Below are 26,593 nucleotides of genomic sequence, written 5' to 3' on the forward strand. Positions count from 1 at the left end.
CACATGAAAGCTACAGTTTCTCTTGCCAGTACAGCACCTTTAACTTCACAATTCACATCATCAAAGTGGTAGAACAGCATCCATGATACTGTTTCTTTCATATATTCTCCAATTCTGAGCCCCCTCCACCGCCACATACCCAGTACTGAGCAGGCCTAGGCACTAGCCCAGTTAAAGGGGACATATTCTGCTCAGACTAGGCACATGCTTTCGGTGGGGGGGTGTTCCCATCTGTCATTAAAACCCATCCTTCCCCTTTCACAAAGTTCATGCCAAAGGCAAATTACAGAGAAGAGCAATCCTGTCGCTCATTTGAAAAAACGAGTCTGATACGAATAGACTCATTGACATGCTGAAGAAAATACCAGTTCATCCCAGTGTAGTTCCACTTCTAATCAATTACATGACAGTACAGAGGTTCAGTTAAACAAGCACAGACTAATTAAGAGATTTTGCTGCTATAAGCATTATTCGGTGGAGGCAGGTGGGGAAAGACTGGGGAGGGTAAAGATAAAAGCACTTTAAAAGCATTTACTTTTCATTTCATACCTTTAATTAGCTGGATAACTCCAGGGACTATAATTATCAGAATTGCTACAAGCTTGCAAAAGGTAAGGAAAATCTGAATGCGGGCACTCCAGCTGACACTTGTGCTATTCAGGACCATCACTAGTGCTGCAAGGAGAAAAAGAGAAGTCAGAAAGAAACACTCGTGCCACTGAACTCGCCACAAACACAATAGATCCTGACACATTAAAGGAAATACACTCCAATAACCTTCTCCATCTGCTGCCCTCCCACATCTCGCACTCCCCTTCCAGACGCTGCACGAAACGCTTGAGCTGAGCCCCTCTATCTGACCCACTGTGTGGCCCATCCATCTCTCCGTTCTCTGCCTGGCTCCCTCCGCACCACATTACAGCTTCGTGTACCCATAGTCATTAGCTGTTGGTAGACGATGGGCTGGCAGGACCCTGCCTTGGATGAAAGATATTGATTGCCCAACCCTTGTCACTCCAGATTTCTGTATCAGTGCCTGTTCAGGTAGAGATTTGCATTTTCAGAAAATAATAACAATTAATAATAATATTAAACTTTCTCACCTCCGTTTAGGCCTCACATAAATTTGTCACTCACTACCTTATTTACCCATGCTCCTCTTTTCCCCTCTTTCTCCTCCCTTATTGCCATACCACCAGAGAGGCAGGAGGGCCAGAATGCAAAGTAACATGCCCATCCTTGTTGGGAATTGGTGAAGAAACAGAGAGCTTTTACTTCCTGAAAGCAAAGCCAAGGTCTGCGCCTCACCGACATGCAGAGAGGTAAGTGAGAAGGGCTTTTACATCCTGCCTGCTTGGCTCGCATCTCCTTCTGGGTCAGGGAGGGCATCTTTTGGCCTTTACTACAGCGCTGACTGACAGGAGCATGGTAGGTCTTATCATTTGAGTGCCAGTTATTCTAGTTTATTTAAACAATTAACCTGGCAAAACAGAATCAATAAATGAGTTTACATCTTAAAAAAATTAAATAAATACCTAAAGAATGGAAAATGGGAGTCATTTCACTAGATAAAGACTCCCTTTCCCCCTCTGCTGCAGAGAAAGGCGAACGTAGTCAAACAAGACTGCTCACTCATCTTCTCTTTTTAGCCACTGTACAGAGCTAATGAATTAGCTCCTCATCACAGTCCTCCCATACTTCAAACTCTCTCAAGAGCACCAGTTTGTCTGTATCATCAGCCATATCACACATCTTGGAACACACAAAAACACAAGTTGCAATCTCCTGCCACAGTTTGCATGAGCTGGCATTGTAAATCTGGCATGGTACAAGCTTTCTGGCAGCAAAACCCACTGATCTGTTCATCGACAAGACCAAAGGCAAATATCACAAAAAAATATTTTTATTTAAACCAAAAGTAGTCTTGGTTTAATGGAAAAAGGAGAAAATTTCAAGTAATCTGGATTCCAATGTATTTTTTAGATATTTTTAATGAAAGTTCCAGGAAAAAAAAAAAAAAGAAGTATTTTCTGGAATTTTTGTTTGGGAAAGAGAGGGCCCCACTCTCAAATGTACAATGTATCAAAGTCAACATAAACTTGCAACATCACTTAATGTGAGGTTTTCACCAGAAAAAGATCTTAAAGGTCAAAATATTTTTCCAGCTCTGTATTTCACCATATTTCAGAACTGAGGCATTCTTTTCTAAGTCACAAAGAAATCACTTGGACTTCTGCAAAGAATCACTTAAGATCCAAATACTTATTTTTTGCTTTATTACTTCCATGTATATGCATACTTGGCAGGAAACAGAAAATCCCAGGGGCCTGATTTATTACTCTATTGTCCCAATACTACCCTGACATACCTTCACTCATTTAAATGTTGAAAGATCCCTTTAGGCTGCTACTGAACATTAGTGCTGATTGTGCCTCCCCTTCTTTTCCTAGGGCTTGATTACCAGGAAGGTTAACAACTGCCATTTAAGCAAAATATATTTAAAATATTTATTTGACCAACAGTGTTTAAGTTATAAAGAAACTCCAGTGCCATAAACAAACATTGGTTTATTTCAAATTTCCTAGGAAGTTCAGGATATCATACTTTTCTTTCCAAGAAGACAAAGCCCAGGCAGGGACCAGGCCACAAGAAAATGTCAAGGAAGGGTTTTATGTGTAAGAAAGTATCTGCAATTTGGCATCCAGCTTATTCAGAGTTCAAGTGACTGCAGCAATGAGTCTGTTACCTTACACAGGTCAGAAGAGCTAACATGAGCATCCTCCCTGCAGAGAGCCCTCCTCAAGGTTTTCTAATGTATCAGTTTCACCTTCCGGATACACATATGAAAATGTCACTGGATGGCAGACTAGTAAGAACATCAACTCACACAGAAACTCATAACCTTCTTTGCTGGCCAAGCACACACAAATCACAAGCACCAAATCTGTGTAAGAGCTACACTGGCTTGAAAGAAAAAAATGCAGGCTGGTATTTTCATGAAGACAGCCTGCTTGTGAGCAGGCTGTGTTAAAACCTTCTCCATCCCTAACTGTGAGTTCAAGACAGCCAAATGTTTCATCTGAGGCCTTCTAATCAAATAGCGAAAGCAAAACAAACACTGCAAGGACCTTCATGTAATCAGGAAACTGAAGGGTCACTATATGTGCACGTGCTGTTAGTTTTGGTGGTCCTCCATAAGAGTAAGTCCCTTGCAGAGTTGGATGATTGCACAAATAGAGTAGTTCAGGTTGCAGAACTGAGACTTAAGTCCTTAGAAGATTTGAGACCAATTGTGTACTTTTTTGAATTTCATTTTATTGCACTTAATAGGCTATAATAATTTACAGTTGGCTTAAAATATTTAGTCTTAGCAGTTCTATGTGCATAACAGACATACAGGGATGTGGGGCTTATACTGCTATCACTTATCAGCACCATACTGGTTGTGTTAGCAACTGGGTAGTGAAAGGCAAGGAGAAGAGGAGTCATGGAGAAAGCTGCCAAAGAGCAGGAAAGGAATGTGGCAACTGTGCCAGGTTTCAGGAAGGAAATTATATCTTGGGACTACGGTAATTATTCAACACCTCTCTTTTATGAGTAGGGCCTTATGGAGATACTTCAAGAAACTGATTGCAGATGCTTTGATACAGGATCACAGCAAAGATCAGAAGAAAGCAGCAACTCCCCAGACAAAAGGGCAGTGAAAGGAGGACTCATCTCTAGCTTTCCTAACTAAAAGTCAGACATCTAGTGTGGCTGCATCCTCAATGAAGAGAGAGTTACCTCCAGAGGATGAATAACAACACCTTTTTCAGATGCTTATCTCAGATGAGATGAGTTGCCTTCAGGAAGTGTCTCCCTCTTTCTCCACTAACTCTATGGGGAGCTCAGACAATTACCTTAAACTAAACGCCTAACTAAATGTGAGATGAATCCTAACTGAGGGGATTATGAAGGGAGAACAAAATGGTGTTCATGACCAATCAAACACAATGGTAACACCGACCATGTTGCTTTTCACAATCTCTCCTTCATACAACTATAGCTATAGATGGATAATGAAATCTAATGGGCAAAGCAGCAGTAAACATCACATCCTGGCCTACTTTTCGAAAATGTATGTACCATTGCCTCAGCGGGAAACTAAGGAATCTGTCCTCCCCTAACTTGACCTTTTAAGGTCAAAGCATTCGCACAAGCCAAAATATACCCTCAATTTCCAGATCCTAATGTGTGAATTAAAATAAAGTCACAGGAGGCACAAAAGCACCCATCGGAGTAGCTTTTGCTATCCCTACAAGCCCAGAGATGTCTTAATTTAAACTGCTTGTCTGAAAACTATCAGCAGTAGAAAGCAACATCTGTAACATCTGCCATGATAAAAAAACCCACAACTAACTATAGACTCACATACACACCAAATTTATGACAATAAAGCTTTGGGATAGAGTATTTGCCAGCAAGCACTGATAGATCTGTACAGCTGACCTTGGTTTTCAAGCATAATATTGCCTCTAACAACCATAGTTTGGGGTATTTGAGGTTTTTTGGCAGACCTCCAAAAAAGGGGGGAAATTATATATTATTGCAGTGTAAAACACCCAAAATACACACAAATGAGTAAAAAATTTAAAAACATATGCAAGTTGGTAACATGCTTTCACAGTCACACAATTTTTAATAGCTGAAACCTGTTTATCTGCTTTCTGATATGGAGGCCAAGTGAGAAGATTAGAACAGGCTCAGTTAAGATTGTGTATCTATTCAGGTTACACATTGATAGTAGAGTTCAATACCTTTGCAGAATATAACTTATCCCTTCCTGCTACCGGTATACTTAGGCTTACCATTAGGAGTAGAATTAAAAGATCCAAATAAAGCAATATATGAATATAGGTCTTTTTGCACTATCACCATGCTTTGCAATGCTGATAGGCACAGTGATAGGATGTTCTTCATTGGAAGAAACAATAAATATGGAGGATTCTACCAGCTTTCACTTAGAGAGATAAATGAATTTTTAACTCTTTCTACTAAAAAGACCGTCTTCAGCATCAGACCAAAGGCAGATGGCATCCCTTCTGCTTTGTGTCCTACTCAAGCAAAGTTGGGCATTTAGAAGGTTTCATCTCCTGTTTACATTTTCTTCAGCTTCCTTCCCTATGCTGGGGCACATCCAGCTTTTCTCTCCTCTACCTGGCCATTTATTTTCATTAAAATTGTAACAATTAGATATCTTTGCAACGTCTGCTCTTCTCTCATGTACAGTTACATTGACTGAGTTTAGAAAAAGTTTATGGCAGAATGATAGACTGAGATATGCATATCCCATATTTGCCTAGGTTTTTCTCCTCACGAAGATGTGCTTCAGAAATATCAGTTGAATTAAAGTGATTTCTAAGTTTGAAAAGAAGAGTCAGGCTTTGCTTTGGAGGGTCAGATATCTGGGATATCTCAAGAGAACCTCCACACAAGCATCCTTCTCTCTACCAAGCCACTGAAATGTTCGGACTTTTGGGTTGCTTGCTTTTATTTTAAAAGAAATAAAAATAAAATTAAAAAAAAATGAAAGCACCATATTGTGGAACAGATTTGCTTCTACAGATTGTTCAAAATTGCTCAGAATGGATGGGATTTCAAGGGGAATTTCGTGTCCAGCACGTTTTTTTCCTATAAACAATAAACCAAGAATGACGTTTTTTTAAAAAGCCACCATCTCCAGTAGTTCCATTTTAAGTCTCATCTGATCTACACCTTCTCTGCAGTTCCATCATTCCTTTTTCACTGCAGAGGCACTGTGGTGGAATGGTGGGGAGCAGAATGGGCTGTAGCCCCTCTACAAGTAGTACTCGTTTGCAGCTGGTAGAGGACCAACAGTATTTGATACCACCCATCATAATCCTGGTCACATTCATCTCAGGCAACCTTTTAATAATGGGTTTAAATTGCAGAAAAGGAGGTTTAGGTGGAAAAAAATAAATGAGAAGAGCTGTCTTGTGACAAGGATAGAAAAAAAACTGGGCTACAGCATTAGGTGAGGTTTAGAAACTCCCTCACTGGAGGTTTTAAGACTGGTTTAGACAAACATCTGCCAGAAGTTGTTTAGTTATGGTGATTGTGTTTGGGGGCAGGGGATCAACTGGAGATTTTTCAAAATCTCTTCCTGCCCTTTCTAATATGATCAGAAATGACAAGGTAAAACTACAGAATGAAGTCTCACCCAAGGATAGAGTTTAATGGTGCTTCCCACTACCTTTCCCCCCACACAATAAAGCCATATACACAGCGAGCACTCTGTCATCAGGCACAGGAGGGAGAAGGGACCAGGAGTGGCTAAGAAGACAAAAAGCATATCAGTTCACTTTCTGATTAACCTCAAATCTTCAGTGGAAGCAAACATTACCTTTGGCACCATTAAATTGGATTATAAGATCTTCAGGGCTCCACTGTGTCTGTTCGGCTCAACAGTACCTTAATCTTACCTATCACTGCCTACACGCGCAATACAAAACATTCATAACAATTACCACCACAACAGCTAATTCTTACCATGCAAGAATAACAGTCACACACTCTGGGATCCCTGAGCTTAAGTGTAGCATGTGATCAAAACCTACTACAAATGAAATTCCACTATAGAGTATACTGCAAAGAATAAAGGTAAAGCCTCAGTCTGACATGTCACTATTTTCCTCAGCACAGCCCCATTCACCATTACAGGCTTTCTACAAGAATTCCTTCTTTCAGTGAAGCGACAGCTCATCCTACCTGCGCTGTACAGGCCCGCGCTCACCATAGGAGCAGTCTGCTGTGAACTCCTCTCTCCCTTTGGGCTGTAATTATTTCAGCATAACTCCACCCCCCCTGCAATGCTACTTCTTTGTTTAATTACTCTGCAAAGCCCCAGCTTATCACACAGATTTTCAATTAAATTAAAAGCAATAAAAACCTATTTCAAATTGTTCACTTATTGTGCTTGAATCACATGCACTTAACAAAATGCTTTGATGGAGCCCTCACTTAACATTCCTTCTGTCTCAGTGACCTTGAAGTTACTGAACATCTGTTTCACCTTTATCTTGCACTGAAATATTTCAGACAGATGTAGCTATAAAAAGTCATTGACCTCAAAATTCAAGCCCTTAATTCAATTATTCCTATGAAACCTATAGTTTGTGCATAATTAAGTTAGAAAGAAATGTGGTCACATACTGATTTTTTTAACACTCCTGGCAGAAGGGGACTCTTATCAAGAGAGCTCCTACAAAAAGCCACAGTAATCTGGAGACTGGAAATTTCAATGTCAATTGAACTCCCTACCTCAAAGAAACAAAAAGTCATCTGAACCTATTATTGTGCAAAACCGAAGGGGTCTCCTGTGTGCCTTTGATCATTTTGCATGTCTTAATTCCTTTTTCCGGTCCTTTTGTTTCCGATAATGTGCTGACCAAATTGAAAGGAACAATCTGTTACTAATTACTCAGGTCTACCCTGCACTCTCCTCCCAGCACAGCTGAATGTGAATGTGTGTGCACATGTGCAAGGACAGTCATCACCAGTGACCAGAGAGAACTGGAAACAAGCCTCTAGCACTACAGGCACACGGCATCGCATCATGATTTGTGCTTTCCTCCCACACCAGCACAGGTACACTGTAAAGCTCATGGTTTTAGGGTAGCCTCCCTTCTTCCGCTGGCAATTATCAGTTCTCTGTAGCCCTAAATGGTCCCTTTTACACTAACTGCAAAGTTAGCAAGAACAGGACAAGCTGCTGGTAACAGACGTATATTTTCATAAGCTGTACACCCTGCTTCCAGTCATCAGCTGAGTTCCTGCTTCCTGAACCACAAGTGCCTCAAAGTTTTATTGCTGTGAAGGACAGAGTGGAACTATGGAAGATGATCTCATGTTGCCTGTGCTCCACTCAAGAGAACTACATTTCTTCATGGCATCATACTTGGCACTCAATTGCCTCCTAAAACAGAGGCAGAGCAAAGCACTTAAAATCAGGTAATCATTCTTCCATATCTCTGGCACTGGCTCACCGTCTCTAAGGGACTGAAATTGCTTTCACAAAAGTAATGAGAGTTCTGCCATTAATTCAAGTGGCAACAGAATCAGCCTTGGCAATAGATTCTCCCTGCCATTAATAAAGTCTGCTATTCTTTTTACTACTGTGTATGTTCACAAACACACATACCCAGGCAAAAAGTCACGCTGATGCCCTTGGCATTGGATGCACAGTCATTTTGTAATGATTCACATCAAATGACTACCTGTTCAGTGTGCAACTGCTTATTTTTTTTCCAATTTACATCATCTTTACCCTTCCCTGAATCCTAAAATTGGATACTTACTGATGCCAACAGCTGTAATAAGTTTAATTGCAAGTTCTGGGATTTCACACTGCATAAAGAAAGGTTCCAAAATGTAACGTCCAAATGCCAACGATATCACTGCTGTGGCAGCAGGGCTGGAGTAAAAACAACAACAACAACAAAAAAAAAAAATCACAAAATTAATCTGCAATAGTACATAGATAATATTCTTATGGGATCATGCTGTAACTTTACTATCACAAAACTGTGAACCATACTTAATTTTGGTGACTGCTTGTAACTATGCTCCCATGTGCCATGATTTCTGGATGTAGCAGGAAACCAGGAGCACTTTCGCTTTGCTCAGCAGTTCTGATTTTAACAGCAACACTTCTTACCAGGATCACTCTTCCAACTTCCATGTTGTGAAGCAGCCAGAAACAGAAAAGTATCAACTGAAATCTTCATTCACTCACTTGAAGTGAACATGGCCAGAATTAGATTACATGGGCAAAACCCTGAGTAAAAGTCATTGAGGACTGAATTTTAGTGACCAGGTATATCTCACCCCTCAGACACACAAGCAAATTAACTTCAATCAAGCTGAGAATTCTGCTTTACTGAAATAAGCATCCAAAACCTACCCAAGTCTGTTATTAAAATCTGAGAAAATGCAAAAAATGAATTAAAATGGGATTTCCTACAATGCAAACAGAATTTACGCCTTTTATTGACTAACAGCTTCCTAGCACTGCAAGTGAGAGCAAAAATTGTCAAAGTACAGAAAGCACCTACCATGAAACAGAAACGTGAAGGCATGCAGTTGTTGCATTTACAAATTTGAAATACTCATAATATTCATACAGCCTTTCTCTTTGAAACAAGCTAAATGTTTGCCAGAAGCCTCAGCACTGACACATATTAACAGCAAATTACCCTGTGCCTCAGATGAGACACAGTCTGCATAATACAGTTCCAGTGGTCTGTTCACGTTTGGTTTGGGAGGTCACTTTCATCCTTCTTAGGACAGCTGGTGGTATCTGTGCTTCATCACCCACTCACACACAATAAGGACAAAAGGTCATATGATTCTGCCTCAAAGGATTTTTGAGTTAAACAAGAGTCCATGCAAATTTCTTGTGAAATCGAGAGCATTTAAAAAATAATGCCTCACCTTACAGAATTTTAATAAAAATATAGTTGCTAAAAATTCAATGGAAGAGTGTAAAAATTCTGCAGATATGTTATTATTCTCCATCGAATGATAAAGGAATTTTCCACAAGAGAGTTTTGCCCTTGAAACAAAACCCACTTTCTTCGCATTATGACTCAACCAAAATGTCATACATTGCGTTGGACCAAACTGCAGGGCAGCAAAGAACAGAAGTATCTTCCTCGAAAAGTTTGTGAGTGGACAAGTGAGGGCTGCTCTTTGTGCGTCCCCCACGCATGAGCACTGTTACTCTCACTGGCCAACAATTCGCTTTGCAACTTTTGCCTTCACTCAGGACCAAATGGCCTCTGCGCTGGATTTACACAGACATTTACTGACTTTACCTCGGTGCAATAATTCTAGTTTACATAAGATCACCAGGCTTCTGGCTTTTAAATACTGCAGCCTGCCAAAAGTAGTTTGAAGTGTCCTAGATCAGATGAAAGATCAGATCTTTGGAGCTTTCCCAGACTTTTTTCCTCAGTCCCAGCTCCTCTTTCCAGAACTTGGATTTTTCCCTCTCATTTTAAGAAAGGCCTTATTAAAGAGGTAGTCACTGCTATCCACACCACTATGTTTTTAAAACAAAGCTCCTAAACTGTAGCTCTAATAAATAGCTGTGTCTCCCATATTCCCATGGTTGGGGGGAGATGTTGCTGGCAGTGTAGTCGACCAGCAGAGGTGGAAGTTGAAGGAATGGGGGATTATCCTTTTGACTGCAAACCTGAAGACAGGCCGGCAGCCTCCTTACAGCTGCGTGTTCAGGAGCAGATGGAAAGTACATTAGCAGTTTTCACTGAGGGGTGAGGAGCACAAAAAGTCACCAGGAAGGAGCAGGTCTAGTGCCCCAGCTCGTACCACAGGTGAGTGAGCCACTTGGCAGCGCACTCTCACACAGCCTGTGTTTAGCAACCACCATAGTTAAGAACTGCAGACAATGCATTCACACAGTCACCTCCACTTGTTTGAAAATTAGCTTTTAAAAAAAAAAAAAAGTATGTAATATGCCCGCAACCTGACTTTTGGGGAGAAAAAGGTTCCTACTTGTACTGAATGAGAAGTGCAACATAAGGCACATCTACGCAGCAGGTGATGTTGGCACAGTTTAATCAGCATGTGGGCAGAGTTTAAGTGTGTCCTAGACCGTAAAATAGTGACTGAAAAGATATAAAGAGCAGGAAATGTTTATTTTGGTTGTGGCTGCTCCACCAGCCTGTGGGTGTGATAATCCTGCAATCTTTCAGAGGAAAAAAAGGCTTAACTGAGAAGTGTGTCTGCAACTTCATCTACTGAAAAAAAAAAAAAAAAAACTAGCTATGTATTAGGTCTCAACTTCTTTGATAGCTGCAGCCAATTAGTTTACCGATGCAGGAATCAGATATAAAACTCTACACAGAGTTTCAGCAGCGCTGCTCTGATCATTGCAAGTTATAACAAGCACACCTCCCTTGCTGCCTCTCAGATTTGATGATTAAAGAATCCATTGATGTTCCTTCCCATGCAAGATGATTATTTTCTGGGTGTGGGGCAGATCACGATGACTAAGACTGTTTTCATGACACTCCTGGGACACTGTCATACATAAAAAAAAGTAATTCTGCAAGGAGAGGAATTTATAAAGCCTGGTTTCTTGTGGGTATTTGTGCCTAGGTTAATAAGATTCCCCTGTCCAGTAAGGTACAGGTTAAAAGGGGGTTTTTCTAACACTACTCTCTTTTGTTGATTCTGTGATGTGCAATGTTATAGCTATGTTCACAGCACTGTGCTTCTCACGGTGAAAACATGGGTCTGTTTCTTCTGTCTGGTTTTCCTTTTTGGCATAAAGTAAATATGGTTAAGACATCTGCTCTTTCATCACATTTGATGGAAATTATGCAGTTAATTCAAAGGTTACATATGGGTGGGGAGGATGTAAGGGACCATCTGACATACACAATGATTTCCTCCGGAAACAAGATAAAGCTTCATGGATTCATAATGACTCAGCACTGTCAGTGCTTTTAAACTCAACAGTCTATGCTAGAACTTGTCAATATTATGTAAACATGGTTGTGATTTGAAATGAGGCTTGTGTTTTTGTGACTAATTGCTGCTTGCAGAAGAGAGGGAAAAGGCGTGCTAACTAGCCTGAGGCAGGAATGGAGCATTCCCAAAGTCATTGTGTTTAAGTGAGTTGTCCTGTTCTACATGTAACAAGCTCTCCAGTCTCAGCAATACTGTAAAAAAAAAAAAAAAAAAAAAAATTCCAAGGGACATATTTGAGTTTGATGCAATGATTCATTTACATTATGAAAATTTATTTGATAGGACTCGACGATCCAGCATCTTCATACTCTAATTGACCTATACAATGTCAAGGGCTGCATGAGTCACAGGCTTACACACCAAAACAGTACTTTGGACATTTTAGATATGTAAGGACTTAATGTTGCTTTATTTGGCCAGTTAGTGTTTTTCATAGTAATCAAGAGTTAAGTTCTCCAACACTGCAAAAAAACAAAAATTGGGGACGTGAATTGACACATAAAGAATACATGGTGCCCCCAAATCTGAGAACTACTGGGCAATAGCTTCACCAGGAGTTATTCCTGTATCCACACACAACAGCAACCACTCCAAAAGCTAGTTGCAAGACTGAGAAAATGTAAAGGTGACTTCCCTCTTCCAATATACTGCATATAGGTATGGGTATTAGCATTATAAATGACATTAATGAATACAGTAAGCTTGGCAAAATTAAAGTAAGTAGTTGAACTGGTGTGGCAGGCAGTTTTCTTAAAATTGAGTTTTCACCCTCCCATGCATGTACATATGTCTTCTTGAATGTTTCAATGCTGATGAGCAAAATAGCATTGTGAAATTCACTGAAGCAATCATACTAAAGGAACACAGCTCATTGATCAAGATATATTTGATTTGTTTTGCCCATCATATATTGGGGATTTTTCGCTATGACTGAAAAGTGTGTTGCTATCAGAAAAGAAACACAGAAAAGCCACAATACACTTACCGAATGATGAGTAATTCAACCCAGACTCTCACAAAAGCAGGTAATGGGCCAAAGGCCTCCAGGATATAGGTGTAGTGACCACCAGATTTCTTAATGCATGTTCCTAGTTCAGCATAGCAGAGGGCACCTGTGAGAATTAAACTGTGGCATCACGAGAGATATCCAGAAATAGCTTTCAAAATATTTATAAGCTAAACAATGGAGCTGTCATGGTGTTACAACTATTTCTGATATATTTTAATCTTTTTTTCCAAACATTTTTATAAGTTTTAATTCATCCAGCTAGACTTGCAGTTAACCAAACTGTACATATATCCAGTTACATTTACATGCAAAGCCACTGAACAAACTATTTGCTATCAACACATTTCATTACTCATCTGTATCTCGTGAAGAGGGACAACAAAACACCGTGTCACACCAGCTACCCCAGCTCCCCAGCCAGCCTGACTGCACTGCTAAGTGAAAGCTTTCTGACACATTTGCTTGTTACCAAATGATGATCAGCTCCTTTCAGCCTTAGAGATGCCTGGCTCAGCCTCTGAAGAAAAGCCTGAAAACTGTATCAACTCTCCTCAGTCACAGGCAAAGCAATCGACTGGCCAAAATTTGGAAGCAGGAATTGCAGATTAAGAATTTTCCTCAATAGTACTCCCAACATTTTATATACAAAATTCGGGAGATGGCTTAGCCCTGGCTTTTCAACGCTGGTGCAGTGCTGTTGTGTACTGCTAACACAATGAAAGCTCAGTTCATTTCTGCATTGCCTTAAATACAGACCATGTTTTCATAGCAGGAGGCTCATTTCATCCTTTGGTGCTCTTACACTGACTAAAATAAAACGCAAATCATCATCACATTGCTGCAGTAGTTCATGCAGAAGTGGTTCAGACCCCTTTGGAGCAAGTGCTAGCAGTATTCCCAGCAAGAAGCAGCTCCCAGAGAGCTCCCTCAGGCTGCTGCCAGCACAACGCATGGTCTCTGCCATTACAGAGGAGGCAACAGCATGCTGCAACTACGAGGACCTGCACGAAGCCTTCTTCACCCATCAGCTATCTGCTACTGTTGCTTAATAATCACCCAGTCACAAAGCCAGTGGATTTTCAGGCCACGGGTGTACCGCATCAACAGAGAACTGCACCACGTATGATGAATGTAGACAGCCCTTTTAGAAGAGTCTGAGAAGCCAGATGAAAACAGTAATAAACTTTGTAAACACTGCATCACAGAGTTAAGATCAGAAACATATCTGAACTGATTTCAGCTCTGTTCCCTGCATGCTTTTATGCTGCAGCACTTAAGATGAAAACTACAGTTGTCAAAACCACATAACATGTACAAGCCCATTAAAGCTGTACCGCGTTATGACAAATTCCGTCCTTGTTCATTTGCTTTGTTTGGGGCTTTGCAAAAATGTGGCAGTTTTTATCTGCTATTCTTCAGCTTACCTGAAAATGTAAAGGAATTCTTACAGCCACATTAAAAAAAAAGCTATTGATGGGTTTTCTCTTGCCAGACTCTTCCACTAAGGTTCATGATGAAATGCAATTGTGTTTCGATACACACAGCTTCAGCAAGACCTCAAGTGATCTTTACATGTGATTTTACTATAATTAAGTCATGCAGGGAATTAAAAACACCCATGGCATAGAAGATATGAAAAAATAACTGTAACAGGTCCATTCAGAGAAAGAGATAGTATCTTTTGCTGGGCCAAATTACACAGTTCTTCGTATCTTGAGATCTGGAAAATGACCTAGAAAATCCATCTATAAAAGAGCTCTTTTTTTTTGTACACACTTTACTTCACAGCCAGAAAATTACTACTATTAAAGCCAAAAAAGCAATGCTTAGGAAAATTCTGGTTTGACTCAATCTAAAGACCAAGGTCTTCTGACAGGGTTACAAATTGTATCCGAGGTCTGTCTTTATAGGGGAATTTTGGATACAGGCAGGATTTCCACATTTGTACAACAGATTACGCTGTACATTGTACCAATACATTTAACATTTGACCAAAACAGGTCCTAACTTGCTTGCACTGTCCGTTTGGCTTGGGTGGGCTTAGCCTGTAAACAGTCCATGTTTCTTCTAAGCTCTGAGCCAATTTACACAGGGTGTCATTTGCATGTTCCACCTATTAAGCAGACACGTGTTAGTCCGTGTTTGTTCTCTTTACCTCCTGCCAGAAAACAAGTCGTTTCTGTTTTAAATAAAGCCAATATTCATGTTAGTTCTTCAGCTTCTTTGAGATTAACTCATTAAGTAGGTCAATGGACCCCTCTGTCCCACAGAGGCCAGGGTGGGGTTTTCCACTCTGAATGGGGGCTTTGTGTACAGAACAAATAAACTGGCATTCCTCAGAATTTAACACTCTTCAAAAATACACAAAATTAGTAAAAACTGTCATGATAGGCAGGCCACCAATAAAATTCACATTACAAATTTGTTCCCATCATACTGTTTTTTGCAGTTCAATCTTTCAAAGCAACATCATGAGTGAGGAACAGAGAGCAGTAACACAAGACTGGGGAGAGAGGTTATTAGTGTTATTATTTTGCTCCCTTTCATGCCAATACAGCTTATGTCCAGTGGGAATTACTCCTCTTGGACCTTGCTCTAGCCTCCAGGGAACTAAGTCGAGCTGTCTAAACATTTCGCCAGTGTTCGAGCGGCGTGACCCGCATCCCCAGCTGCCGGGGGCCTTACAAGCAAACCGTAAACTACCTTTTACAGCCAGAAGAAAAACATTATACGTACAGCACATTGTATGGCATAAAATAGACATTTACTTTTCCTGTTCCTCTAGGGACCCATAAGAAACAATAATTTATGCTTCCAATCTTTACAGATCAGGCACGGGGCGGACAGGGGTTGCATACCTCTGCGCCCTCCACGCAACCTATCAGACAGCAAAAACATTCTGTAGCCCTATTGGTCCTCAAGCTCCACACTGTGCCTTGTTATCCAATGGCAAAATCAGACAAATAATAGCAATAAATCCACCGGCCGCCCCTCTGGACCAATTAGAAACTTTTAAGGGACTTACCAAAGAGCGAGAGGATACCACACACTGTCCAGACAGTCAAGGACATGCCCACGCTGCCTGTGTTCTTCAGGATGCCTTTGGGAGAGATGAAGATGCCAGCTCCAATGATAGTGCCAATTATGATGGATATCCCCCTCAAAAGTGTCACTTTCTTCTTCAGCACAACTTTTCCCTCCTGGGCTGGCTGTCCGCTGTCCATAGAGGGCAACCTACCATTAGTTTGCCCCTGCAAGTAGTTTCCATTAGAGACCGTGGTTACAGCAGCTTTCCTAAACATGTTACAGTGCCACCAGCACACTGACGGCAAGCACAGGCAAAAAAAGTTTGCAGCAGAAACTCAAGGTTTTTTTTCCTCTCTGTGTAGCCAACTACTTAAGTCTTTTCCTCTGCCCTCTCCTATCTTTCCAGCTGATCCTACACACAGGTAGCAAGCTCCTAAAGTGTGCTTGAGCCTTTACTGCGATCTGAGCACTGCTCAGGAACACCTGCACTTTCACACTGTGAGCTGGTACTGCCCTATCATTGGAAACCAGCTCAGCTTCCGCGTGGACTTGTATTTAAGCTCTTGTCATACCAAGTTACTCCAGCTGAATGATGATGCAAATTCTCCAGGTTTGCATCAGCCATTTGAGAAACCTCTGGCATTACTCAGCATTTCTCTTTTTTTTTTTTTTCTTTTTAAACAGTAGGGGCATGTTGCACAACCGACCTGAGAGTGGTGGGAAGAACAAAGCACTCACAAGTAAACCGAGCCAATCAAGCTAAGCACATCACCCGAGACACCCCGAGACACACTCCCAAATTTTTTCAAAGCGACTCAGAGCCAGAAACAAAAGCCTGCCTAACACAAAGCTCGTCAGAGCGCAAGGGGAAAAGAAATCATACAGGATACGTCATCTCTGGGTCTAATCCAATTTCTTTCTTGAAAAACTCCGCTTAACGAAAGTTAAGTTTGCAGGGCTTAACTTCTTGTGTCACAGTTGATCAGCCTCTCTGACATCTATGTTACTTACCTGGAAATCTCTACAGGGACCTGTTCCTACCTAAATAATACATACAACCCCCTTGTTACCCCTAGTTGCCTAGCAACACACCCAAATCAACCTAATGAAAACCCAGGGTTATTTCCACAGTACAGTAATTTTCATACATGCAGTGTGTTTCTGGGATGTCAGCAACCAACACCGCAACAGCACTTCCCCTTAAGAAATACTGTTAACGTTTACAGTCACCTCGCATGTGTGATCTGACAGGAGGACGACAACAGCCCAGAGCACGGGATCTCCAGCAGCTCAGGAATCAGAAAGGGGGTTTTGTGCTGTAGAGCTTCCCTGACCACATAAACAAGTAATCAGATGCATAAATACTTTTGTTTCATGACCTGATCATTCAAATTCAAACCTGAGAAATTAAACTGTTAAAAAGAGAAGCATTCTCATAAAACAGAGCAAAAATCAATAGCCTTCAAGCACTTGTAATCTAATTGAGGGACAGCCTGTACAATATATGCCAAAGGGGAAAAATCCTTCATAGCATAACTATTGCAGCTGCTCGTGGCTTCAGATTAGATCAGTGCATAGAGAAATGATTCCTTCAGTTACTGCTCTTACAGTTACTGCTTAATTAGGACCTAGGATTGAGGGGGGGGGAAAGATAGCAGTTAAAACACTTTATCATTTGAAAAACAGGCACTGAGCTCAGAGCACTACTGTGCTTTCAAATTTATGTGAGAAAGAGGAGATCCTGGAGTATCAACACATTGCAGCTGTAAAACTTCAGTATTTTTAAAGCCTCATATTTTCAGTTATAACTCATCTATAATAATTTGTACTGAGATAAAAGAAGGCATTAAAAAAGCTTATCTGGTTTAAATGCACACAGGTAAAAACCAAAGGGATTGTAGCTTTTGACTACATACTGGTAGTGCTTGCCTATTTTCTGGACACATCCTACTTCTCTCTCCATCTGCTGCTGTGTGCAGCAGCTGATCCCTCACTTCTCTGTACAGCTCACACTCCCATTGTCACTGCACCATGTGCCCAACCTGTGGGGGAAGCGATTGCCCCTCCAAGCACGTGCCATGGGCGACTGGACGGCCCAGCTGTGGGCAGGACCTCCTCTGGTCACCGCACAGTCCAAAGCAAGCCGATTTTCACAGCACCAGTTACATGCAGAGCCACAAGTAGGTGGTGTGCTCTGTAGAATTATTTTCCCCAGATGTACATTTTTTAGGCTGTCCCCCAATAAGATTATAAATGCCTGAAGTAACTAATTAGATCAAATCAAACCAGGAAAAAGCATTAACCACAGAACTGGGTTGGGCTGATGACCTTTATTTTAATTTTCAAAGGCTGTTTAATGAAGAAACACATGACATCTTAAAACATCTAATACTTTAAGATAATCATTCTTAACTAATACTTACCCTTTATTTACACATGAAGATGGCTCCAAGATCAAACCAAAAGCTCAGTAACCTCCCAGACGATCCCGAGGCAGCTCCCAACAATCCTTGTCTGCATCAGCTATTCAGTAAAACACTGGACAGTATAAAGGCTTTCAAATTTCATTTGACCACTAGCCAGCCTGTTTGCCCGTTGGACATAGCTATTAATGCTCCCCCACGCAGGCAAAAGGGTGCTTGCTTCTTCTGCGGTATAGAGATAACACACATGCAAAGCTTAGGACCATATGAAATTCCCAGAGAAATTTCTAAGGTGGGAACTGAGGAAGACTGGATGCAGAAAACTCTTTTTCCTAACTACTGGCAGCTTGCTAGTGATCACGCTTTTTGGAGCCTTCCCAGTGAGCACTGTTATGTACACTGCTTCTCAATGCTATCCACTGAAAATAAACAAAAAAATAGGAGCACTTTTTCTCCTTTAAGTTCAAGCCTTACTTCCAATTATCAGTTCCACCCAGGATAGGGGATACTTATTTGATGCTGGGGGATTATTTGTTATATTCTGGAAATTTCATGAGAATTTTTCATCACCCAAGCCCAGCTCCAAGGAGGGCATGAAACTGGAAAGGGCCCATTACTCTCTGGGACCCCCCATTATACAGTATACTCACAAAATCTGTGCTGATTATTTGCAGCCCACCAGCTACTTTCATTTGAACTATTCATCTCAGAGCAAGAACCATGGTCTCACTATGCAACCACAACACACAATACTCAATGTCTTTTCCGAGAGCTCTTCTGAAAGCGCAGGGCTTAACCTGTCCAACACTCAGAACAGCCCTGTTCTTCCATAAAAATCCACTCTGAAAACAGAACAAAAAGGTATAAGGTGCAATTTTCCATAGACCGATGAAATTATTTGAAGCAATGTTTCTAAAACGGATGGTCTGAAAATAAACCTTCAACCTCTAATGGCAGCTGGCATTGTGCACAGCCTTTTATTGTTCCTCTCTGGTGGTTTTTTTTTTTTTCCCAATTTATAGACATTTCCTCCTAAACAAACATTTTAAAGCATAACCAAGATCATCACTGTGAAATGTTTTCCTTTTGAATCTCACCGTCAGCCCTGAACTACCTATCCACTGTCTGTTTCTGCCCGTGAGTCCTCCTACGCCTACACCCTGCAAAGAGGTAAACCACTGGCCGAAGGAGTCACCTCCCTATGCCAGTCACCTCCTGTAATCAGTGGGCTCTGGTGACCAGGACCGGCTGTGCTGCTGGGATCTTGCACGGTGTGTGTAACACAACCTTTCTGTCAGCTGCACCACACCGCTCCAGCAAATGAAATACCTGAGCATCACAAGGAATAATGTTACTACAGTGTTCCACAGGCTGAACATGCCCAATAGGGGGGGCACCCCCATTTTTCACGCTAGTAGAGCTTGTGCCAAATACCTGGACACAACTGTATCTCTGATTCCAAAGAAGCTATAATTTTGATATTCCCATGGAGAATGCTATGAAACGCACACAAAAAGCATTGCCCTTATGGGAACACTACAACACACACAGAACAAAGTGAAGGACCTAAATTTCAAGCCTGGACTTGAGTTTCCACTTCTCAAGCCCACAAAACCTCCTTAGTTTTTAGGTGTAGCAAGCATACCTTGACAATCCTTCCGGGCATTTGTATATCAGATTATTGCATCGAGCAAATCCAAAGAGTCACAAGCCAAGCCTCCAGGCCACACATTGCCACACTGACTGGAGCCATGGGAATAAAAAAGGAAATGTGTCAAGACTGAAGAGGCGAGGAAAGCCCCAAACTCTTTTATGTGGGTGGCATGGCATGAAAAAGTTGTTTAGAAAAACTGAGCTTGGTCCTGTCTGTATAATGCCAAGCTGTTTGTGAGCCTCAGAAAGTGGCCCTGTAGGAAGGCAGTAGTCTGGTTTCAAATGTCAAAGGAGGGCAAAATACCTAAAAGTATTTGTTTCATGTAGATAATCTAGCATTGAAAAGTTTTGACTGGGGATTTTCTACTCATTTTCTAGTGTTGAAAAATACTTTAACTAGCATTAGGGGAAAAAAAAAATCTGTAAGAAATTTAAGAACTAAGGTGTCTTTGGGAATTAAGTGAGAATAGTATCATGAAGTATACAAAAATCTCAGTAGACTGGGACAGGTTTTTAAGTTATAATGCAAACCTAGAACTGTGAGAGGACTAAACCAATCTGTTATTGTCTCTACTACAGGTCAAAGCTTTAGTTAAAAGCAAAATTACTGAGAATGCGGGGGGGGGAGTGTATTTTGTAGTCAGACACTCACAGATTACTTGCTTAATTATTTTGCATTCCACTTTGTGCCGAATACAAAGAAGATATTTAGAAGAAAAACAAAAAGTGAGAAGGAATGGAATACACATCCAGCCCAGAGGCTTTAAAAATAAGACAAAATCCTATAAGAAATCCAAAAGCGATTCAAATGTTATTTCTTGTATTTTCAGTAAAAAGCTTCCAACAAAATGTCTATGCAGTCAGCAAATAGAAATCTGGTTCCAAGAAGACTGCAGACAATGACAGCAGTTTAGAAGACAAATACTTCTGAAAGTTTCCCTGTCTCCAATTTGCTGATTGCTGACAGTCAATTTTCAGTCAGAAAAGAAAAAAAAAAAAAAAAAAAAAAGGTATTTCAGAAATCCCTCCTATTTTTCTCACTATTAAAGGTTTTTCTCAAAAGGCATGGTGATTTTGGCTGAACGGTTTGACATTAATGATTTTTAGTTTTTTTTAAGCGGACAAGAATCATTAGTGCCCAGTACCAAGCAAGAAATCTCCATATGAGAGAAAGCCAGTTCTTACTGAAGTCCTGTATATGTGAAAGCATGATTGTGCATTATACCATCTAATTTTTCATAATCAGGATATATTCAATTGTAACCTAAGCAATGCTGTACATAAATATTATTCTTGAGTTTTCTGTTTGCACTTCTCATCAGCAGAATGAGACAACAATTTTCAGAGTCACTATGTTACTGTTCCTCAGCTTTTGGATGCAAACATTGAGATACCCCACAGCTTTCAAGAAATCAAGACCTCAGGGTAAATTTCAGTGAAAACTGCATGTGCCAGATACCTGGCACAATGGCAAGATTGCTGTTGGCTTCAGAGAGTCAGGATTTTACTTGAGTTGTCTCAGGCTAGGCTGAGCATGTGAACAGAATTAATCAGCACTTCTGAAAAAAAAAAATTAGAATTTCTTAAAAAAATTCAAGATAGATAGAATTAACACCAAGAATGTTTTCTTTCCTAGTTCATTTCTCCATTTTCCTGATGAGAATTCTTCACATAAATCATATAACAGCTGCCTAGATTATAAAATTTAGGCTTGGCTATTTAATTACTCTCTATTCCCTTTTACTGTATTTTTCATACAATTTATACAGTATCATGTATACAAGAAAGAGGATCCTGGGCATTTGCCTTACTCCTCCATTTGGCCAGGTGCTGCACTTTATGTGAATCATGTTTTTCCACTGTGAATCAAATTTTTGTTTTTTTAAAAAGGTTAATGATACTTATCCCAATTCACAGACATGACAGATTCAGCCATATATGAATTATAGATGAATTCTATTACCAAAATAATCTATCCAGAATCTTGGAAAGGGAATTTCAAGAACTTAAGCAAAGTTTTAATTTACTGACCACTCTATGGGGAAATCTTTCAGATCACTTGTCTTAACCTGAGCTCCAGTTCCTTATTCTCACCCTTAACAGAAGGTCACCCTTCTTTCCTGTTAGGTTTAGCAAGCTCATTCCCGTCCTGTTGCATACAACTTCGACTAAATGGAGCATACATTCAAAGTTATTTGATTTTTCTGAAACAGAAAACTACCCTCTTGCCCAAGAATAATTGCAATGGGATTTTTAGTTCCCTTCTCATTCCTCTCTCAATTGCCAGATGCAGCAATAGCTGCATCTATGGATTTCTCTTTCGGTTCATTTAATGTAGCTTTTTGTCTGGAGACCAAACAAGTCTTGGCTGTGGCCTCTTGCAGGTCATGAACGCAATAAGGTCAGGCTCCAGTCAATAAACTGCCAGGTAGTTAGGGCTGCTTTAGAGTCAGCAGCAATGGCACAACATGTGCATTGAGACAGACGGACAGAAGCATCTCAATTAAGGGTTGGAGCAGTGACAGAGTTTACCACAAGAAGGGATTAAACTGCAGAAAGCAAAAGCACGTCTGTGCAGAAATGCTTCACTGGTGATTGGTGGTCCATCATTCACACTGTCATCATAATTTAGCATTGAAATGCAGCCTATGGATCCTACTGGGAATCATTTTATTGGCATCTAAATGCACATACTATGTCTTCTTGAAGTATTAAAAACTCCATCAGAAAGGGCACTCGTTTGGAGCACCGCCAAGGCGCTTCAGCAGTTTGTACTAGTGCGGCTCCATATATTATTCCCACATTTCAATAGAGAGGAGCATCTTAGTGCTGAGGTCAGCCTCTGTTTCTTCTTTGAAAGCGAAGTTCCTCTTTTCCACATTCACAATATATTCTTCAGAGACACTGTCTATTCAATTGTAGTAATTTTCTCATGCTTTGTGACATTTAGTAAGGACATTATGAAGCCAACGTACAGCAGACACGTGCAGTGCGTGGGCATGATGAGGGCATCTCTGTCTTGTCTACTATAGATTTTAAAATTTTGTGCAAAACAGCTACCATGTCAGAAATCTGCCCTCTTCCCCCTCACCGCATTTGAGGAGGTACAGGTTATCCAGAGCCTCAGGAGTCAAGTCTCCAGGACAACAAAAAGTAGCGACATGGATTTCCAAGTACATTTCAAATTCATGCTTCACATATAAGCTTACAAACAACCAACAGCTCAACCCCCTCTGTGTATAATGCACCAATGCTAGCCTTTTTCCATCCCTCCTACATTCAATCTAGTCCAAAGATTAAGAAAGAAAGCTCTTCTACCAAATGCCTCCACTTTTATCATAGGCTCTTTTACAACAAAACTGACACTAACTACAGTGTTTTATTCTTCTTTGTTAGTATCTTGCCTGCACTTCAAGGAAGAGAGTTGAGAGGCCTCTAAGAGCACACTTTGAGGACTCCTGCCTTAAAATAAACTGATATAAACAGTATTCCTCACACTTTTCCAGGGGGTCCAGGCCCCTCACTGTAAGGAGGGAGGCAGAGAGGGACTGAATGGGATGAAAGATTCCCACTGCGCTCTCTCACACACGCTGCTGAAATTTGGAGCCATTACATGGATTAGAAAACATCTGTAGTCAGCCACCTCTATAGCAAAAGCAAATCCCGCCCACTGCGTAACCTGTCACACACAGAAGGGACCTTCCCCTTAAGTATACAGTCCTGAGTATATCGATATCTCTATTATCTCATCAGCTTTATGAGTCAAAGTACAAATTGTACTTGAATAAAACCAGTACATGAAGCTAACTATGGTCATTTTCAAGTAGCACAATACCTCCCTGTAAAAGGTACTCCTCCTGCATACAGAAGGCTTGAAGAGGGAGTACAGAAAGATGCTGCACTGTAAATCATGTGAACACTTAGCGGAGAATAGGTCAAAGTACCCCAGAAATTTAAATCAGGGGAAACTACCTGCTCCTGTATCAATTTCTATTCAGGTTACATAATGCAGGCTTTTATTTATTCTTAATTTAAACAAAAAATTTGAATAAATTTTTTTTGGACAGGAGTATATTCTAAGCAGAGTGATAATGCTAATCATCTGAGTATATTTTTTTATTAATAATTAATCAACTTCAATTTATTAAACCTTTTCAGAAAAACTAGGGAAAATATCCCAGTTCAATTTTCTGAAAACAACATAGATTTAGAGGCACCTCCTCAGACATGACATTAATGAGTTCGGTACCTGAGGGATATCTTGCCATTAGTTGTTTCTTTATTTTCATTTTTCATCTTTATTTCTCACCTTTTCTCCCATTTAAAAGCACACTGTCTAAATTCTGAGCTAAAGCAGGAGCTATTCAGAATTTCCTCTTTATTTTTCCATGCCCCTTTCCAGGGGGCTATGAATGCCCAAGTCTCAGTAAATCTCCATGAATAATGTAGAATCCACTTTTGATCCAGGTACCCATCATTATCCAGATGGCTCAGGTAAACCTGCACCAAGCAAAGCAGCTTAATCCAGAACTTCTTCTTGTCCTGCCTGCCCCTCGGGCTATGCCAGCCTTGCACATTGGAGGAGGACTTGACTGGCCAGCTGAGCCAGCCTGTTGTGTCCACACTAGTGTGCAACCAAGCGGAAACCTCAGTGAGGAAACAGCAGTTACCAGATTGCCTTTTGGCATTGGTGCCGTTTCTTAAGCTAGTCTGAGGGCTGCCACATCTGTTTCCCTCCAGTGCAGAGTCAACTCAACTCACAGTACAAAGGCAGAAATTTCTGTTTTTCTTTAGACAACACAGCATGAATAAGCAGTATCATTGAAATAGGAACTACTTTATTACAGGAAATTTGGAAGTAATTCCGCTGATTCTCCCCTTCCACCAGCGCTCCCCTCCCAAATGGGAAAGTCTTCATTGCTCCTTTATCATCAAGGAAGAACAGAAGAGGCACTGACTCTCAAAATACCAAAAACTGCCAGAGTAGAGAGTTTTTTGATGGGCTCTCCTCTTCATACGGATAGCCTTGCTAATCTTCACAGAGTGTAGGATATCACCATGAAGCACAGTGCAAAGGACTAAAAGGTCAAAGTAGTAAAGAATTTTACTTTTTAGAATGTATTTCGCATTATATTTCTAATATCGCTTCTCCTGACAAAAGCTATTCTGAACACGCTGGGCGACAAAATAGAAATTCAACTTCCTGACAATTACTCTGTCAGAGAACTGGAAATGAGAAACGATGCTCTGAGCCACTGCCCATCTTCCTAACTCTCCCTTCATCTCCCCATGAAGGGTACAAAGTCCAGTTTTCTCCATGGCATGCACATGCAGCCACATATTCCGGAACCTATGCACCAACACAGTGGCTCCACAGTGATAGACGAATCTCTCCAAGATTTGGGAGAGCTTTTTACATACCCTGTTTTAATTTTATCTTACGAGCTTATCCTACCCCAACCTTATCTATCCAGACATACAAAATCCACCTCTATAAGCTGCAGGATCTCCTAATAAGTTAATTCATCTTGTTCAATCTGAAAATGAAGTAAACTTCCCATTCCAAACAGTCCAATGTATCATCTGCTTAATCAGTACATTTTCTTTTGATTTAAACAAACAGCACAAACTCAATTTTCAATCACTTAGGCTAAAGACTGAAGCTAAAACTCTATCTCACATACACCTGGGGCAGAACTTCTTCCATCACCTCTTACACTACACTGAGCATAATAAGCTCAAATGACATGAAATCACAGTATGTCTCATCAGAAAGCAAGCTGTAACTCCTTGGGGTAAAAGGCCCGTACATTTTTATTTCCCCTCACATGGCCTTACATTTACTACTTCTTCTCCACTTCTGTTAATTACAGACTTGGGAGGGCAGAGAGCAGAAAGAAAGGTGGGGAGAAAAGGCAGGAATTATGCCAACCTCTGGTTTGAAAAAGTTGTTTTCTTCTCTACTTTGGCAGTAAAATTTTGCATTAGTCGTCTTTCATTCCATAACTGCAGCTATCACTGACTCAGATTATAAGGGGAAATTGTCAGAGTATGCAAAAATAATTCCAAAGCTAAAAAGCAGGAATGCTTCAGCCTCCATACTCTGGATTTTCATATGTCTGCTGGCAGTTTCTGTAATTGAAGAAGCAGATTCAAAACTCAGCACCACAAAATATAAAATGACGTGTAACAGTACAAAAGTTTACTGGGTTAAAAGGAAACCCGCAACTATTTTTTCAGCAAATAAAGGCTGAAAGTAAAAAAAAAAAAAATCTGGGAACAACACCAAATATGCATTGGTTTGTTTTTTCTTGAAAATAAATGTCCAGGTGCTTTGCTATCACCCAGAGAGTGAACATTTCGGCACACCAGGGAGTACACAAGTGTGAATGAAGGGACTTTTGGCTCCTTTCTCTGCAACCAGTTGACAGGCTTCTCAGTGTGTATTTTAACAGAGCCTAGGGATTATATGCCCTTGTCCCTGTTCAGATATGAAAAGAGACAGCCATACTTGAGGCACTGCTATAAGGACTGCAAGACAGAAACAGCAGGCAAAATGGCAGGCAGGCAGTCACCAGCACCACTCCAGCATGATCAGTGCAGAAGTAAAAAAAATCCCTGTAATTCAGTGATCACCTCATGGCATAGCCTATCAACCTCAGGTTCAGAATCTCCCCCTGCATAAACATTGACATATTAGCAATATCTATCACATTGAAAAAGGGACGTTTCTTTCCTCCAGACAAGATAGAGGTGCAGTTTAAAGCTCTCTGTTACCAAATTCTCCTTCCTACCTAACTGCCAGCTAAACTAGTCAGCTTTGCACAATCACCTGATAACATGAAGTACATACAGTACATCTCTGGTATTTAAAATTAAGATGCTGCTTACAGTTATTCACAATACTTAACTTTATCTGCATGGC

At 40.6% G+C, this 26,593-nt stretch overlaps 1 protein-coding gene across 1 annotated transcript in view; it reads right to left on the reverse strand.

The window, feature by feature from the left end:
* The window catches only part of SLC7A11 (solute carrier family 7 member 11), a 60,384-nt gene extending 44,517 nt beyond the window's left edge, over positions 1-15,867 (reverse strand). The window contains exons 1-4 of the mRNA XM_074865170.1: positions 15,591-15,867; positions 12,542-12,668; positions 8,358-8,473; positions 550-675 (exon numbers count right to left, since the gene is read on the reverse strand). Coding sequence (XP_074721271.1) covers positions 550-675; positions 8,358-8,473; positions 12,542-12,668; positions 15,591-15,867 — 646 coding nt within the window. The remainder of the gene's footprint in view (positions 1-549; positions 676-8,357; positions 8,474-12,541; positions 12,669-15,590) is intronic.
* Positions 15,868-26,593: the final 10,726 nt, after the last annotated feature.

This window comes from Strix uralensis, chromosome 4, assembly GCF_047716275.1.
Source record: "Strix uralensis isolate ZFMK-TIS-50842 chromosome 4, bStrUra1, whole genome shotgun sequence".
Lineage (NCBI taxonomy): Eukaryota > Metazoa > Chordata > Aves > Strigiformes > Strigidae > Strix > Strix uralensis.